Below are 18399 nucleotides of genomic sequence, written 5' to 3'. Positions count from 1 at the left end.
AGAACAACATTGTACTGGTCTCCATCCTTGGATTTGCCCAATTCCTTCTTAATGATGACTCTCAAAAGTGTGACAGTGTCTGTTTCTTTCTCTGACAATACCAGGTCCAAGGTGTCTACAACTTTAACCTGAAGAGAGAACCAAAGATCAGTACAGTGAAGGAAACTTAAGACTTGTGCCAGAGCAGGGTGGGGTGTTGATTGGACTGCTCTATTGCTTCAGTGCACAGGGGATGGGTTTGGGTCCTTACAGTCTTGTAAGATGCTGAAGGTTGGCAGAAATATGTCTATTATAGAAGTCATTACTAGGCACAAAAGTAACTCCCCAATTTACTTTTCTTGATAAGTTTCTGTCCATTTAGCCAAAGCTTGTTGCCATATAATGCATCCTCCACTTTGCAGAAATAAAGACAAAAAAATCAGTTAGCCACTGCAGATAGGCCTAGAGCCTTTTAAATAGTAGGGCAATTCCATTCCATATCAATCAATTCATTTGACCTCATCTCTTCATTCACCTGTGAGAGAAATTGTATAAATGTGATTTCTGGACCTGAATGACCAAGCTATAAGGTGAGGTGCTCAAAGTCGACCCATATGGATCCCCTCAAATTGTTGCAGATATTGATGCCAAATACTAATGATACCATTACCCATTTTTTTTCTCCTTGAGTGCATCCAGTTGAAAATCTAAAGGCATAACTCTGTAACCACTCACTTGTGTGCTATATCAAGGCCAACTTTCATGATAACATAATGAAAGGACTGCACATATTTCTCCATGTCTTTGTAGTCTTTGGGTACACTGGAGTCATCCTCAGGTTCATCCTCATAGTCACTGTGCTCAGGATCCTTTTCATCATCTTCCTCATCCTGTACAGACTTGGCGCTCCCTTTTTGCTGCTTTTGAACCTCACTTGATGAAGACCTGACCAGGTCTTAGCTGAACTCCAGCGTGTAGGGAGCTTGTGTGTCCCAATGATCTTCGAGAAACCACACAGCTGGCGAGTGTGTAGTGTCCAGTAAGGTCCGTGTTTAGGGTTCAGCAGCTTGTGGGTACTCCACCTTAGCAAGTGTCTCAGGGCAAGTGCCTGTACAAACAATCCTTGCATGCTGTAGCTCCTTGAAAAAGTAGACATTTACAACACAATAAAGTTACAAAGGGCAGTCGATTGTGATTTTCTGGTAGAACAAGCCTTTAGGAAATCAAGAACTATGTACATGTAATGTCATAGATGTTGTTAACAGTTATGTTGGTGGTCCACTCTATGGTAATGCTAAAGGTATGCTCACATTACAGTGGGGCTGTGGCCATGAGAGCACGTTAACTGGCTAATGAATGGCCCCACCCAGCAGTCTGTCGACCAATCGTGTTGTCATGCTGCGTCACGCTGTTGCTGAATCAATCGTCACCAAAGATTATGGATATACTGACAAGATACATGTGGTGTCATTGTCCACAAAGCGTCATGACTGGCTGTCTAGCTCACCCCGATCCTTTTTTTTTTTTAGATTGGTGGATACATCTCATTATTGTAATCCTTTTTGAATATTCTATGAGGGTTGTTGACGGCAACCACCTGTATTCAATGGAGAGAGGGAGAGGCTATCCTCCTATCATGAATATCCATAGGCATATCGAGACAACTCCAATAGTGTTTTTTCTCAAAGTTGCCGACATTTCACATATCCTACTTATATCAGAACACTGCAGACAACTTAAGCATTACGAAACATATATTCGATCATATACACCTCACGTAGCAAATAAGCCATTCATTTTTGTTGTTGACCAAATTCGATACACATTGACCTCAATACAAAAACTTGGTGGGCAAAACAACGAAAAAACGCCACCTGCTGGAGGGAAACAGAATTCCCGCTGAGTTGGGCCTCGCTCTTCATCAGCCATCACGCAATCCCTTCTCAAAGTCAGGGTATGGGTCGAGAAACCTGCCTATTTTCCTCGAAAGTACGTGATGTGTCTATTTCAAAGCTATACGATATTACAGTGAACAAGTTAATTATCTCACATATCTGAAGATATTCTTGTTCACGAAATCATTCTAATGTCGGTTTTTGAGCTAGCACTCAATTGTCTTCCATTTACTCCATAAAAGAGAGCTTTCCTTGTCCATAATAGCCCAGCCCAGAATGCACCGTGCCTATTGACCACGCATGGGCAACATTGACAATGGGCGTTTTCAATGGAGTTTGCCAATTTCCTCAAAAGTATCTCTGACTTGACCCGTGTGAAGCCTGCAACAGTCAAATAACTTCCGCGTCAAGTTTGATGAACCTTCAAATTAAAAGTCTGACCTGTAAACGGTGAAAATTAATGTGAAGGCAAAAAATATGGAAAATGTGCACCATTATCATCATATCTTACCAATAATCAAGCACATACATTTCTAAGAGACATCATAGAGGAAAATACAATCTGCACAAGCAAGAGTATGTTGCTTTTTAATGGAAGGACAGTGTAGCCTAGTACAGGTGTATTTACACCTCATGAAAACCACACAAATAAATCACAGGCATCTGGGTGACATTCTTGTTTTTGCCATAACATTTAAATTAACATTTTCCAATATTTCAATCAAAAACTTTAATCAGTATTTGTTCATGCTCTTTTAAAAATATATATTTATATTTTTTTAACCTAAATGTTGGTTTGTGATCAGTACCCCACTGGGCACACACTGGTTGAATCAACGTTGTTTCCAAGTCATCTCAATGAAATGACGTTGAACCAACGTGGAATAGACATTGAATTGATGTCTGTGCCCAGTGGGAGGTTTATTTTTTCAATCATTCAAAGGATACAATGTGCCTCACAAACTGGTGACAGTGTATTTATTATTTGTGATTATTTTGTTGCAATATCTTATTTGCATTGCACAAGACTATGGAATTACTTTTCCCATCACTGTCATATTTTATGTATTTTCCAGACATGTTAATATACATATTTGTCAATTTAAACACACACTTGCTACAAAGTTTGAGAATAAATATACATTAACATTCATATACAATTCAACATTTACAGCTACAATTCATCATGTCTAGTGTGACCTTAAGTGATTATTAACAGATATTTGTCAGTTGTTGGAAAGAATTTGAGCCATGTTCTAACTCTTATATGAAAATATGTCTCATTTGCTTCATATTATTAAACCAATGGGAAAACCAAAACCCCTCTGAAAAGTTTAGTTGTATAACTTGCAGGTGCCTTTGTTAAAAAGGTGTTGGAGCACCACTTGCAGATTAAGTAAGCAATTTTACATTTCAATAGCCTATGTGACTATCATATAGTGTTCAAATATAACTGATAGAAACAAAAGGAAGTCATATAAACTGTGCCATTGATGTTTGTTTTCATTTGGCAGTTATCTCAACATGTTGGTTCCAATTATGAGAGAATGGTGAAGTCATAGTTATTCCTGCTGATTTTTTTCCAGATTACTTTTATTTTAAAAACTTCTCTCAACTGATGTGTTGAATAAATGTGTATTGTTATTTCATAATTAAGAGGAAGACTTTATGAAAGTATTTATGAAATTAATGCAAATACAATTATACTCAATACACTTATTAATGTATATAGAACATAGACTCCAGCATTCATCCCCACCGGCCTTGGCTTATGCCTAAAGTTTACAAAAAAATTACTTGACTGCATTGAATGTGTACATTTCTTTTTTGGTAACATCTCCATATTTTAGTGTTGTCACTGCCTAAATGTAACCCCTAGTGATCACTAGTTAAAAGGGTATTGAGGGAATATGCACCTAAGATTTACATCTATCCAATCCCATTAACAATCTTATGCCATGAGGTTTTCTGTAGTTGTTAGTGTCACACGGAGCAAACATCTTTGTTCACACACAAAGTCATGCGCTCTGTGAATCCATTGCATTGTCATAGAGAGGTCTCCACACAGGAGCCATTCCTATGAAAGGACCTGTGATTGTGGCAGTTCTCACTACAGTGAAAAATTAGCACTGGGAAGCAGAGAGCATCTTGGTAATCTGGGGGGTCCTCGTCGTCAGTGGTTAGGCGCCCGGAAAGGCAGCGGGTGTTCTCACTGGGACTCAGTTGCTCATCCAAACTGCTTCTACTCCTCCAGAAACAGCTGCGTCGCGATCCGTAGCGCCGGCCCAAGGAGAAGCGGCTGCCACTGTAGGGCACCCGGCCGACCCGCGGGCTACTGCCGGTACATATGCTGAGGGCACTCCTGGAGAAAACAGAGGAGCTGCTCATTGCCCGGTGACAGCGCTCACAGTTCTGTCTGAAACCGCCAAAGCCACCAGAGGAGCACTGGGCCAGTTCCATGAGACCGGCCTCAGAGTAGCTAGGCACTAACTGCTGGTTAGAACGGATGTGCCACTCCAGCTCTGTGCTGTCGATGGTGTTGACCCGAGGGATCCGGTGGCTGTAAGGGCGTTCATCGAGAGGCGTCACAGGGACGTAATCAGCCCCGAAGAGTTTCTCCACACGGTAATGGACGTAGGCAGTGCGGTACTCTGTGAAAACCCTCAGGGGCCACGATAAGGTGAGGAAGGATGCTGCCCAGAACACATGATGAGACACATACCATGGGTGGTGGTCAGGTTCAGAAAACACAATCACACACTCCTTTAAGTTAATGTCCTTCAGGTGCATCCCCTCCCGTGCCTCCATATAGTCATCAAGCCCCTCGTTGTCAGTGAAGAACCTTGCTCTTTGGGTGAGGTAGGAGTTCTCAGACTCCACATTAGCAAAACTAAAGCACTTGGTGAACCTCAGTTTGGTGAGTGGGGCCTTCTCCAGACCAAGCAGTTGTTTTGAGATGTCCTTCATCCCACAGTGACCATAGTCATAATCAGCCTCAGCCACATGGGTGTTGACCCGTTCGTGGTAGACCTGTGTGCTGGTGTAGGCGTCCCCATTACGATAGCGTGTGACCTGCCGAGTCCGTCTAACATAATGGTAGCTAATGGCCTTCCACCAGATGCAGGGTTTTGCTTGCTGCATCCTTTGGACACGTTCATAAATGCCCTCTACATCCATTTTATGCTGCAGCTCACTCTTGGCATTGCAGTGCCAGCACTCCACCAAGTAGACCAGGTAGAGCATGAGCAGGAAGACCAGAGGGATGTAGATGTATCCGTCAGAACAGGGGCTGTCATGGTACATCATGGACTTCCCTTTGAAGGCACTGTCAAAGGTGAGGCGAGTCACCTTGGTGACATGACACCACACCATGGCTCCCATGCAGCCGTACATGAGCATGGAGAGCAGCAGGCATTTCCAGAAGCTCTCTCTACACAGGGACTTGCTCAGGGATTGCTTCAAGGGCCTCTGCTGTTAATTCAAAGCATGCAAAAAAGAGAGGATACAGTGTTGGTAAATGGAAACGGACACACCATTACAAAATTCTAACCATTCAACATTTGATTCCTTTGAGGGCTTCTGACGTTTTGTTAACAATATGTTCCCCCCCTTCTTCAATGAAGCTCCTATTTATGCACAGCAAGGTAGCTCAGCTCTTACATTAATCAGTCTAAACCTATAGGCAATTGAAACATATAGCCTACCAACTCTTAATAGGAAAATACTTGGTAAATAGCTATTTATCTTGCCAATACTATTAACCAACATCAAATGATCCAAATAATTGTCATACCCCCTGTTCGATTGTCATGAATATCCAATAATGTCGGCTATGCAACATCTGTGACATTCAACCAAAAACATGGAAGGGGTTGGGTGCTTTATGCCTGAGGTTATGAACATGTTTTATTGTAGCAAGGCTTCTGGCAATTTTATGACAGCATAATATGATATGAGAGTAGTACCTCTTCTCTGGTGTCTTCCTCGAAAACGGTGGTTGTACTGCTCTCACTCGCTGCCGCAGCAGAGGCTGGAGGGGACATTGTGGTACCGATTAGCAGTAGGGCGTGGAGTTGCGAATTGCGCTTAAATTGCTTGCTCCGACGTAGAGATAGTCGCTTGTATCTATCCAGTGTCCTTTGTTAATTTGCACACAAATAGCTTGATTTATTTGCTAATTATAGCCTTTATACCCCATCAAGGCAGCAGCCGAGAGATCTGCTGGCAAACATTTCATCGAATAAAACATGCAGGTAACAGACCAATAAATGACCCATTCTGAGCTGTGATAAAAATGTCGCAATCAAGAAAACATTTATGCCAGCGGCAACTTGCAAGAGAATCAATCTATTTAGAATAGTGTTTGAATTCTCCCTCACTCAGATTGAGGAACGTGACCTTGTCGGTATGCTGAAGTCATACTGTCCACTGAGCATTTTGTAGTCAACCTGAACATATAGGGTCGGCTCATACACCTGTTATAATGCCTTTGTATAATATGAATAACAACCTAACAATAATACCCCAATAATAATAATAATAATATTAGCATTACTAATACAAGCCTAAAACAATACTAGTAATTCTAATTACGCCTACTAATACTAGCCTACTAATAATACTATGTATACTCAATACATAACATACATACACACAACAAAACACAGCAAAAAAATGGTAAGAAAAAAAAGGCAAAAGCATATAGCTACTTATATGGGCAAGACATGGTGAAATTGTTATGTTGGCTATGTTTAAAAAGAGATGTCTTGAGTGCAAGTTCAAATATTGTTCTGAAATGCAAACCCTAAATGAAACAGCAGATGGCATCGTATGCACATGTACAGTGCATTCGGAAAGTATTCAGACCACTTCACTTTTTCCACATTTTGTTATGTTGCAGCCTTATTCTAAAACGGATTAAATTGTTTTTCCCCCTCATCAATCTACACGCAATACCCCATAATGACAAGGCAAAAACAGGTTTATTGAATTTTTTGCAAATGTATAAAAAAAAAATGGAAATATCACATTTACATAAGTATTCAGACCCTTTACTCAGTACTTTGTTGAAGCACCATCAAGTCCGGGCTCTGGCTGGGCAACTCAAGGACATTCAGAGACTTGTCCCAAAGCCATTCCTGCGTTGTCTTGGCTGTGTGCTTAGGGTCGTTGTCCTGTTGGAAGGTGAACCTTCGCCCCAGTCTGAGGTCCTGAGCGCTCCGGAGCAGGTTCTCATAAAGGATCTCTCTGAACTTTGCTCCGTTCATCTTTCCCTCAATCCTTTTCATTATTATTTTTTTATTTCACCTTTATTTAACAGGTAGGCCAGTTGAGAACAAGTTCTCATTTACAACTGCGACCTGGCCAAGATAAAGCAAAGCAGTGCGACAAAAACAACAACACAGAGTTACACATGGGACAAACAAACGTACAGTCAATAACACAATAGAAAAATGTGTATACAGTGTGTGCAAATGAAGTAAGGAGGTAAGGCAATAAATAGGCCAATAGTGGCGAAGTAATTACAATTTAGCAATTTACACTGGAGTGATATATGTGCAGATGAGGATGTGCAAGTAGAAATACCGGTGTGCGAAAGAGCAGAAAAACAAATATGGGGATGAGGTAGTTGGTTGGATGGGCTATTTACAGATGGGCTGTGTACAGCTGCAGCATTGGTAAGCTGCTCTGACAGCTGACGCTTAAAGTTAGTGAGAGAGATATAAGTCTCAGTGAAGATATAAGTCTCAACTTCAGTGATTTTTGCATTTCGTTCAAGTCATTCGCAGCAGAGAACTGGAAGGAAAGGTGACCAAAGTAGATGTTGGTTTTGGGGATGACCAGTGAAATATGCCTGCTGGAGCGCGTGCTACGGGTCGGTGTTGCTATGGTGACCAGTGAGCTGAGATAAGGCGGAGCTATACCTAGCAAAGACTTATAGATGAATCCTGACTAGTCTCCCAGTCTCTGCCGCTGAAAAACATCCCCACAGCATGATGCTGCCACCACCATGCTTCACCGTAGGGATGGTGCCAGGTTTCCTCCAGACTTGACGCTTGGAATTCAGGCCAAAGACTTCAATCTTGGTTTCATCAGACCAGAGGATCTTGTTTCTCATGGTCTGAGAGTCCTTTAGGGGTCTTTTGCCAAACTCCAAGTCATGTCATGTGCCTTTCGCTGAGGAGTGGCTTTCGTCAGGCCACTCTACCATTAAGGCCTGACTGGTGGAGTGCTGCAGAGATGGTTGTCCTTCTGGAAGGTTCTCCCATCTCCACAGAGGAACTCTAGAACTCTGTCAGAGTGACCATCGGGTTCTTGGTCACCTCCCTGACCAAGGTCCTTCTCCCCCAATTGCTCAGTTTCGAAAATGGTGCAATTCACGCATGTTTCTGAGCCAACGGGAAAGAAGGGCCTTGGTCAGGGAGGTGACCAAGAACCTGATGGTCACTCTGTGGAGATGGGAGATGGGAGAACCTTCCAGAAAGACAACCATCTCTGTAGCACTCTAGCAATCAGGCCTTTATGGTAGAGTGGCCAGATGGAAGCCACTCCTCAGCTCTGGGAAGAGTCTTGGTGATTCCAAACTTCTTTCATTTAAGAATGAAGGAGGTCACTGTGTACTTGGGGACCTTCAAGTACCTCGACACAATCCAGTCTCGGAGCTCTATGGACAATTCCTTCGACCTCATGGCTTGGTTTTTGCTCTGACATGCACTGTCGACTGTGGGACCTTATATAGACAGGTGAATACCTTTCCAAATCATGTCCAATCAATTGAATTTACCACAGGTGGACTGCAATCAAGTTGTAGAAACATCTCAAGGATGATCAGTGGCAACAGGATGCACCTGAGCTCAATTTTGAGTCTCATAGCAAAGGGTCTGAATACTTATGTAAATAAGGTATTTCTGTTTTTATTTTTAATACATTTGCAAACATTTCTAAAAACCTGTTTCCGGGGTATTGTGTGTAGATTAATGAAGAACAAAATGTATTTAAGAAATGTTTTAATAAGGCTGTAATATAACAAAATATGGAAAAAGGGAAGGGGTCTGAATACTTTCCAGAATGCACTGTATGTGGAAAAACTAAGGCAGTAACAAGGCCTACAAAGTTGTAATTTGTGTATGTCAACTGCGCTATTTCTATTAACAGGTCTACTGAATTTCGCGCAAAATAGATCAGAATATTTATGGGTAATTTTCCTCTCCAATACATATGCCAGCATTTATAAATAACTGAAAATTGGTAACTATTTACATTGAAATTAGGCTTATGTAAAATAGTTTTAGTATAGACCCATAGACCTAACGGTGAATTATTAGTTCAGTCTATATATTTATACATCTATAAATAAACGAATACATGTTCATTAGCTGCATGCACTGGAAATAATAACAGGTTATTAATCAATAGGCTACAGTGCATTCATAAGCGCACTATTTGGCAGTGGAGGAAAAAGTACCCAATTGTCATACTTGAGTAAAAGTAAAGATACCGTAATAGAAAACGACTCAAGTAAAAGTGAAAGTCACCCAGTAAAATACTAAGTAAAAGTCTAAAAGTATTTGGTTTTAAATATACTTAAGTATCAAAAGTAAATGTAATTGCTAAAATATACTTATGTATCAAAAGTACAAATCATTTCAAATTCCTTATATTAAGCAAATCTATTTAATTTAGGGATAGCCAGAGGCACACTCAAACACTCAGACATAATTTACAAATGAAACATTTGTGTTGCATGAGTCCGTGAGTCCGCCAGATCAGAGGCAGTAGGGATGACCTGGTATGTTCTCGCGATTAGTGCGTGAATTCCAGTCCTGCTATGCATTAAAAATGTAAGGAGTACTTTTGGGTGTCAGGGAACATGTATGGAGTAAGAAGTACATGATTGTCTTCAGGCATGTAGTGAAGTAAAAGTACTCAAAAATATAAATAGTAAAGAAAAGTACCGATACCAAAAAAAAAATACTTAAGCAGTACTTTAAAGTATTTTTACTTAAGTACTTAACACTAGGCTACTGCTATTTGGCAACAACAACAAAAATCTACCAATGTATTTTAACTGTTTATTACAGGTTCATAAACTATTAATAAACCCCATATACACGATTTATTAACAGTTTATAGATTCAAAAAAATCCTAGACCTACCTACCTTATTAATATAAAGTGTCACCAAATATGAGCAGCTCATCACTTTGTCTGGGGAAAGAAGGGAGAGACACAAGCAACTTGATTTAAAAGGTAGCTTACAATTGCTGCTCCTCGCTAGGGGCGCTGGTTGAACACAGTGCAATAGAGAAGACAATGTAGCCACTCAGTGTCAGCCAAATCCATGATATTAACACAATCTAAAGAGCAAAGGGGAGTTTCCAAAGTAATCAAACCCGTCCAACTTTGTCATTTACAGCTTTAGACCAGTGAAAATGGATCCTATTAGGGCTGCTGCTCCTTTGCTATGGTTTTCCCTGTGCTTTGGGAATATTCTGGAGGCAGCGGTACTTGGATCATTGCATTACCCCTCTAGCGCAGATGATAACGGGCTTGTTTCACATCTGGATGAGCAGAGTCGGAGAAAGCCGACCGCGGTGTCCAGGAAAGACCCTCCGATAAATGATACTATCGTCCCCCATGACTATATGGTATCGCTATACAGGACACTCTCTGAAATGGAGAGAAGAGGTCTTAACAGCAGTGTTCCTCGCTCCGCAAGACACGCCAACACGGTGACCAGTTTCGTGGATCAAGGAAAAGGTGGGTGAAAGTGATATCAGTAGCCTAGGCTTATTATATTACTCGAGGTAGACTGTTAACTATGCTGGTTGTCATTAATTCTGGGTATGAAGGCTATTTATGTAGCTGTTTATACTGCATTTAATAAGTTATTTGTGATTAATTGGTTAGCCCATAATCAATCAGTTATCCAAATATCTACAGTGCCATTTGCTGTATTATAGCTCAGCTTATGTGGACTAGCCCATGTTGGAAAAGGATATGGTAAATACGAGACTGCAAAGGCAACATGCAACAAGTGCTTTGGGTATATTTAGAAAAATGTCTGTCATAGGATTAACTTTTTTTTCTCCATATTAATTCATTAAAATCACAACTCATCATTCAAAAAACATAAATTGCAATATCTTTACAAAACCCTAACAGCGAATTGCTTGACAATTTCCTTCTCCAGCATCCGTTATTTATGAACGCATTCATTTTAAATGCGCCCCTATAGGCCTACCCATTCCGACAACAGTGACTTATTGAAAAGTCGAAAGTAATGTAGGCTACGAATGAAACATTATTTGGGAAGGTATAGTACATTTGTTTGACATTTATTTGGGAAATAGTCGAAATACTTCTTACTAAATATGTAGGCAAATGTCTCCGATTTCCAACATCTGCGATGTATAAACCTCACTGGCACCTTGAGTTAAACACTTCGAAAAGGCCTGCTTTCTCCCAGTCCAGGTGTTGCTGATAAAAAAGTTACTTGTAATTTAAAACTTGTCACAGAATAGTTGTTTTAATAAATATACTCTTTCAGTAGGCCTATTCCATAACATTTTATTGCAAGAACAAGTCACTAAACTAGCTATGTCCAAAACACACGTATCCCTTAACTACAGTATATCCAAAACAATTGTTTTCTATTGGGCTATTGTGCATTTTTGCATTGTGCAATTTGTTAGTCAGGACTCGGAATACATTTGTATGTAATATAAATAACAATGTTTTAGGATAATTTAAACCTATAAATGATAACAACAACAATAATGAAAACTATAATAATAACAACAACGATTATTATCATTTTTGTTTGTAGGGACCTGTGGCAAATAATTATTTCTCTACTCCCTCTCAAAACATGTTATACTGTGTGTTAAGTAATGTGTCATTCTTTTCTAAGGAGTTCAGTCATTTACATTGTCTTTTTGAGGATTCCAAACTTGTTTTAATTATCAAACAAAATTAGGTGGTAAAAGTGCATGTAGATTCCATAAAAGGCATGAATATCTTTTCTGTCTTGACGCTATATAATTTAAATGCATCAATGACACAAGAAGTATAATTTTATATCCCTGAAGAGTCATTTCTTGCATTTTGGTTTCAGAGTCAGCGATTAGTATTACAACAATATTATAGTTTTTTATTGATGTCATTTAGTTCCATCAATTTATTTTCTTGGGGGGGGGGGGGGTCAATGTGCACCTGCATGTGATTTTGAATGTATTGCAATGATTTTCCTATTCACTTGACCCAATAAAACTCTGAGAGAGCAAGTTCACCTCAGGTACATGTAAACACAGAAGGGATGAAAAGAATCCAGGTTCATCTTTTATAAACTGAGACTACAGCATTGTCTAGGTTATGTCATTGTTTTGTCTAGCAAGCGGATATTTGCTAGGATAGTGCTGCTCCCTTCACCTTTCATTGTCTGGGTATTCCACTTAAGCCTGCCTGGCTGGTCTTTCTCACATGGGGACAACGGTTACAGATCCTCTGCATTCACCAAAGACTTGTGTGTTCTTTTCCAGCAGGAGCCTCACTGTGCACAATTATGTTTTATTTTGAGGTCCCTTCAATAATGCATCAATGACATGATGCCACAATCTGGCCTTGGATTCTTATGGTACTCATCTGTATTGGAGAAGAAAGTCCCTTCATGTTTTACCATGGAGCTGTGGTTTTGTCCTCAGGTTGCACTGTATCCCAGGACCTCATGCTTGGGCTGGATGTCAACATCAAAACTTTTGAAACAGTCTGTTCCCTCTTAGCAAGCTTTCCTCCCTGCCACATCTCATGGTTGCAACTGTGGTATGGCTGATATACTGTGAATAGCTGTTACGTGCCTATTTCAATTCTCAGCGGAGAGGAGGACGTGGACTTGACTAACACATTAGAGATGCATAGAAATGATTTAAAGATTCTACTGTCTTTCTTTTTCATGTATATGATACCTCATCAGGAGGTGAGTGCCAGGTCGCTATCTGTTTGTGGATTACAGCTGTATGTGCACCCAGAACGTTATGAAATCCAAACATTACACTAAACTTACATTACATTCCCATCACTTTGGTGTGTTAAAATCTCGAAAGCCACCACTCCTCTGAAATGTATAACTATGGACAGAGGAAGAGAGGGAGGTGAGGCCACTTCAGTTTAAATTTCTCCAGTGTCTCGCCAAGCCCTCCGCTCACTCAATCAGTGTAATTAGTGCATTCTGCCAAGGGCTTGGGCCTGACTAGAGGTCAGCCAAGTGCTTTCCTCCTGGCCTGCTCCTGCGGCTTTCGTCAGCTCTGTTGCTTGCATGTGGACTCAGGCGATTCAGGCCCAAACAGTATTCCCACCAAGGGGGACACACACAGACAGCGCTTCATGGCCGCATGCTTTCTGTCCACCTTAGAAAGCCACTGCAATTGACCAAAGGGGCGTTTCTGCCAAACGTTGAATACTTGTTTACGTATGGTCACAGACACTCAAAGAGATTTAAGTCGGCTGACGTCCAGTGCTTGATTTCGGTTACCACCCTCTTTTTGAGTAACTGTGTTTTAATAACTGTGTATGTGTTGGTGTGAGATTCAAATGACTAGCCTGTGTTTTCTTCCCCTATTCCCCTACAGATCCCTCCTCCTGGGGAAGTGGCCAGCGCTATCTCTTCGACCTCTCCAGCCTGTCCAGGACAGATGAGATCGTGGAGGCAGAACTGAGGATCCTGAGAAAGCCACCGCTGGATCGCCTTCCTATGCTGACGTGGGGCAGGAACCTTTATCGCCTCCTCCTCTACACATGTTCCTCTAAGGGGAACTCTGGGAGACGGCTGCTGGACTCCAGGACAGTCGACGTTCTGGACCGCGAGCCTCCCAAATGGGATGTCTTTGACGTGTGGGCCAGCGTGAATGCTCGGCGGAGGAGCCACAGGACAGCAGCGGGTAATGGCCTCCTCGTGGCCTGCTTTGACCTGCTGGTTGTTTCGGAGTTGACCAAAGAGGCAGCCAACCCTCTTACAGTAGGGCTGGGACGCCGGTCTCGGCAGCCCCAGGAGAGGGCCTTGCTGGTGGCTTTTTCTCGCACCCGCAGGAAAGAGAACCTGTTCAAGGAGATCAGGGAGCAGATGAAGGCAGTGCGAAGAGACTTGGGTTTTCTGGACCCTTCGGACCTCTCTGGTGACGTGATTGGTCACCTACCCAGGCAACGCCAACGCCGGACTGCCCTTACTGGCCGATCTATAGGCGGAGCTGGTGGGGGAGGAGGGGGAGGTGGTGGTGGAGGAGGAGGAGGAAGGGGCGGTGGAGGCGGGGGGCGCAGGAAGACTCGCTGCAGCCGTAGGCCGCTCCATGTCAACTTCAAGGAGTTGGGCTGGGACGACTGGATCATCGCACCGCTGGATTACGAGGCGCACCACTGTGAAGGCGTGTGCGACTTTCCGCTGCGCTCACACCTGGAGCCTACGAATCATGCCATCATTCAGACACTTATGAACTCTATGGACCCTGACTCCAGCCCGCCCAGCTGCTGTGTCCCCTCCAAACTCAGCCCCATCAGCATCCTCTACATTGACTCTGGCAACAATGTGGTCTACAAGCAGTATGAGGACATGGTGGTGGAGAGCTGTGGCTGCAGGTAGCATAGCAACAGACGGGGTGGTGGTGCTAGTCTTGCGTGGCGCTAGTCTCGTCATTCTGGAATTTTGGACTGGGGCTTGCAAAGAGCGGAGTCTAATTGTTTTGTGGGAAAATACGTTGGTGGTTTAAAGTGCTTCTTAACACTCGCATCCCCCTATCTCTTCCCCCTAAACCAGCTGTATTTTGTGATTTGTTGAAAAAAGTACAGACAAGTATGCTCATTACTGATCTGCCTCTTCTTAAGGGGAACATAATCTTATTTGCTGCTTAATTTATTAAAACGTGTCCATTGAGCTGCCATTTTATTTCTTGAGCTCTTTAGCATTTTTTTTACTCATAACATGCTCTGGCTCTCTCTAGTCTCTCTCTCTCTGTCCCCATGGCTCTGCATGTTGTTCGATTCTGTCAACTTCAGTAAATGCCTGCTATGCTTCTGACTTTGGTTCTAGAACACTGCTTTAGTAGTGTATGAAACATCAGCCCTAGCTTTGAATTTACTGAGCAGCAGACAGAATTTGTTGGGATGAATAAAACAAGCCCAGATTTATAGCGTTATGATAACAGTGTTAGAGTACATTTGTGTGCCTATATGGAAAACTCAAAATAACATTGAGTCAATTACTACTTCTCACAAGACATCTGTCCAATAAACTGCTCCCATTGTGCTTGCTCTTACCAAAAAACAAAATTTCAAATGTATGGGAGGACACAATCAAAAAGGACTTTTGTATATTGCAGTTTGCAATTGCAGCACATAGCCTACACACTTCTTAAGACACTACCGTCATCTCTTGGACATGGTTAAAATAGAGTTTTTTAGATAAATGCTGCGCTTGGTGTTGTGAGCAATATGGATATTATTATTCATCTTTTCAGCAGGACAGAGAACGTCACCCATTTTCTGGAGTTATCAAATCAAATGTATTTATATAGCCCTTCTTACATCAGCTGATATCTCAAAGTGCTGTACAGAAACCCAGCCTAAAACCCCAAACAGCAAGCAATGCAGGTGTAGAAGCACGGTGGCTAGGAAAAACTCCCTAGAAAGGCCAAAAACTAGGAAGAAACCTAGAGAGGAACCAGGCTTTGAGGGGTGGCCAGTCCTCTTCTGGCTGTGCCGGGTGGAGATTATAACAGAACATGGCCAAGATGTTCAAATGTTCATAAATGACCAGCATGGTCAAATAATAATAATCACAGTAGGGTGCAACAGGTCAGCACCTCAGGAGTAAATGTCAGTTGGCTTTTCATAGCCGATCATTGAGAGTATCTCAACTCTAGAGAGTTGAAACAGTTAACAGAAAAGCTAACAGTTATCTGCTGTAGAAAACCTCTGTCTATCAGCCGAAGGAACAGTGATCTTTAGTTAGGGGTATGGTAAGGGTCCCATTTACACTGCTAACTTCCATCAGTAGCTGTGTGTCACCATGCATTTGCTTATATGCACTCTATGTCATTACATAGATCATTACTATGCAAAGATCCGAGGTATATGATATGGAATATTTAACAGGAGGTATGAAAGGCGACATGGAGAATTTGAAATATATTTTTATGGCACGAAGACTGATTTATTATTTCTTGCAACTGAGAAAAGTTTGATTTTTTCAGGGTACGCTATGTACTACAGCTGGTAATGTATATGACTTAAACAAGCAGATCCCATGATCACTTGAGATTGAAATGGCGATTCAACTCCCTGTAAACAGCACAGCAAAAATAGGCTATAATGTCCATAGGAATCCCTTGTTCGTCAGTGAAATGGAATATTGAAATTCACTTTTTAGCACTCCAGGTACTGAATTATAAGCACATGATTTTGCAAAATAAGGTTGATCAAACAGCTACATGTGTTGGTCTTTGGATGTCATTTTCACTTATTGAGTTTTATTTTACAGTTCACTCTACTTGCATATTAGCCCGGTGGTCCAGATATGTTTGTGCTTTAGCCAACTTTTCCCTGCCGTGCTTGTTCATTGTCATTCCAAACGTAGGTATCACGGCAAGACGTAAGTTAACACCTGCTTTCCAATGTGGTAATTAAGTGTATATTATTTCACAAATCCCAGATGAATCACATTAACACAAGGTAAATAAATATGCACATTCAAGACATAGGAAACAAAACTACTTGCAATGAGTAAACTAGGCACAGGTTATATGTGATGTCCCCAAGAGAGAACTCTTGCGCAGATGTTTCATAGTATTGGTAAAAGCCTTTTGCTTTAAACTCTCTCGTGAACGCTTTGGTTGCAACGCTGTTTGTGGTAACGCCATATCACTGAGTCTCAGTTTAAATTGAATTATATTTCCTGTCATTCCAAGTTAAAATCAATTTCTTGAATTGAATTTGAGATTAGCGAACCCTTCTGCATGACCCTAGCCTGGTGTATAGAGATCTATAGATTCCCCTTCTGCATGACCCTAGCCTGATGTATAGAGATCTATAGATTCCCCTTCTGCATGACCCTAGCCTGGTGTATAGAGATCTATAGATTCACCTTCTGCAAGACCCTAGCCTGGTGTATAGAGATCTATAGATTCCCCTTCTGCATGACCCTAGCCTGGTGTATAGAGATCTATAGATTCCCCTTCTGCATGACCCTAGCCTGGTGTATAGAGATCTATAGATTCCCCTTCTGCATGACCCTAGCCTGGTGTATTGAGATCTATGGATTATTTTCTTGAAGTAGATATATTTCCATCTTTTTGCACAAAAGGCAAATAGTTGATACTTTGACTAAAGGCTGCATTTCTATGTATGGGGAGTATTTGTACTGATATACAATATGTGAGTCAAATGTAATGTACTAATATGATATTTGAGCGTTTGCTGCTTTTGTTTGAAATTATGTTTGTTAAAATATTTAATTTACTTTCTAACCAAAATCCAAAGCAGCTTTCTTGCATTTTGTTCTACATTTTTTCATCCAAACCAGAGATTGTTTATTTTTTCCGGTTTTCTTTCACGATTATGTTAAACCGATTTGGTTCTTTATGAATTAAACAATATCCATCTAAAATGACTATATTGGCATTTTGAACTAAGGACTATGCTCAAAAACAAACCGACCGCAAGAAAAATCTGCTTGTGGTTTATTTTAAAACAGCAGAGGAAATTCAGTGGCACAATCTCCAGGAAGCAGATAATACAGCTCCCCCAACATAATTATAATTATTTGGTCCCCCAACATAATATCACCTAACAGACATTGAACAATAGCAAAGTTTCCATCAATTTGCCATAATTTCTATAAATGTTTAATACAATTTAAACATTAGTCAAATAAAGTGGGGGCATAATGATATAACTTCCTGTAAACTCCCCTATTGTACACATTTTCTAAGAAAAGTGGTTACTATTTTCGCTGATAGTCACAGTTCGCATTTTCAAAAAAGAGTTACCCTCCTTTTTGAAGATAGTTTCAACTGCAGTGACATTCTGCTCAGTGGAAAACAGTTACCATAGAAGCTTCTTGATTAGCTTGTATACACTTGATCTAAATTACATAAATATGGCAAAGGATAATTAAACAAAAGTGTGAGGCAGAAAATAAATCCCAAAAGCTAATGTAGTCCAGAGAGTAGCTCCTCTGGTATGCTGTGCCTTGATATCAGAAACATTTCTATGTTTCTGCTTTGCTTGTATCCGTGTCCTATTACAACTACTTTGTACAATTGCTTTTTTCTGTTTCTTTGTGAATCATCATGCCAAACGCATTTTCATAAAAATGTCAGGACAAGGCAGTGACCGGATTGTTCCATACTTCATTGCATGTTTACTTCAGCAAGCTTGTCTTAGCACATCCATTGTCTTGAAATAGTATTCACATAGTATTCACACCCTGCACAGTTGTCACATATAGTTGCACATTTTGTGACTGTGACTAAACTTAA

General features: G+C 41.1%; 2 protein-coding genes across 2 annotated transcripts; one reads left to right on the top strand and one right to left on the bottom strand.

Moving 5' to 3' along the window:
• Positions 1 to 3574: 3574 nt before the first annotated feature.
• tmem151bb (transmembrane protein 151Bb) lies at positions 3575 to 6039 on the bottom strand. The gene is made up of 2 exons (XM_029713211.1): positions 5840 to 6039; positions 3575 to 5345 (listed from the first exon to the last, which is right to left on the bottom strand). Exons 1-2 carry the CDS (start codon positions 5915 to 5917, stop codon positions 3921 to 3923), a joined length of 1503 nt encoding a protein of 500 aa, XP_029569071.1. The 5' UTR covers positions 5918 to 6039; the 3' UTR covers positions 3575 to 3920.
• Positions 6040 to 10305: 4266 nt separating this feature from the next.
• Positions 10306 to 15422, top strand: LOC115162717 (growth/differentiation factor 6-A-like). The gene is made up of 2 exons (XM_029714185.1): positions 10306 to 10633; positions 13501 to 15422. The coding sequence occupies exons 1-2, from the start codon at positions 10306 to 10308 to the stop codon at positions 14502 to 14504; spliced, it is 1332 nt and encodes a 443-aa protein (XP_029570045.1). The 3' UTR covers positions 14505 to 15422.
• The last annotated feature ends 2977 nt before the right edge of the window (positions 15423 to 18399 follow it).

This window comes from Salmo trutta, chromosome 25 (genome assembly GCF_901001165.1).
Source record: "Salmo trutta chromosome 25, fSalTru1.1, whole genome shotgun sequence".
NCBI classification, from domain to species: Eukaryota; Metazoa; Chordata; class Actinopteri; order Salmoniformes; family Salmonidae; genus Salmo; species Salmo trutta.
Note: the sequence above shows the minus strand (reverse complement) of the source record. Positions and strands in the feature narration are given on the sequence as shown.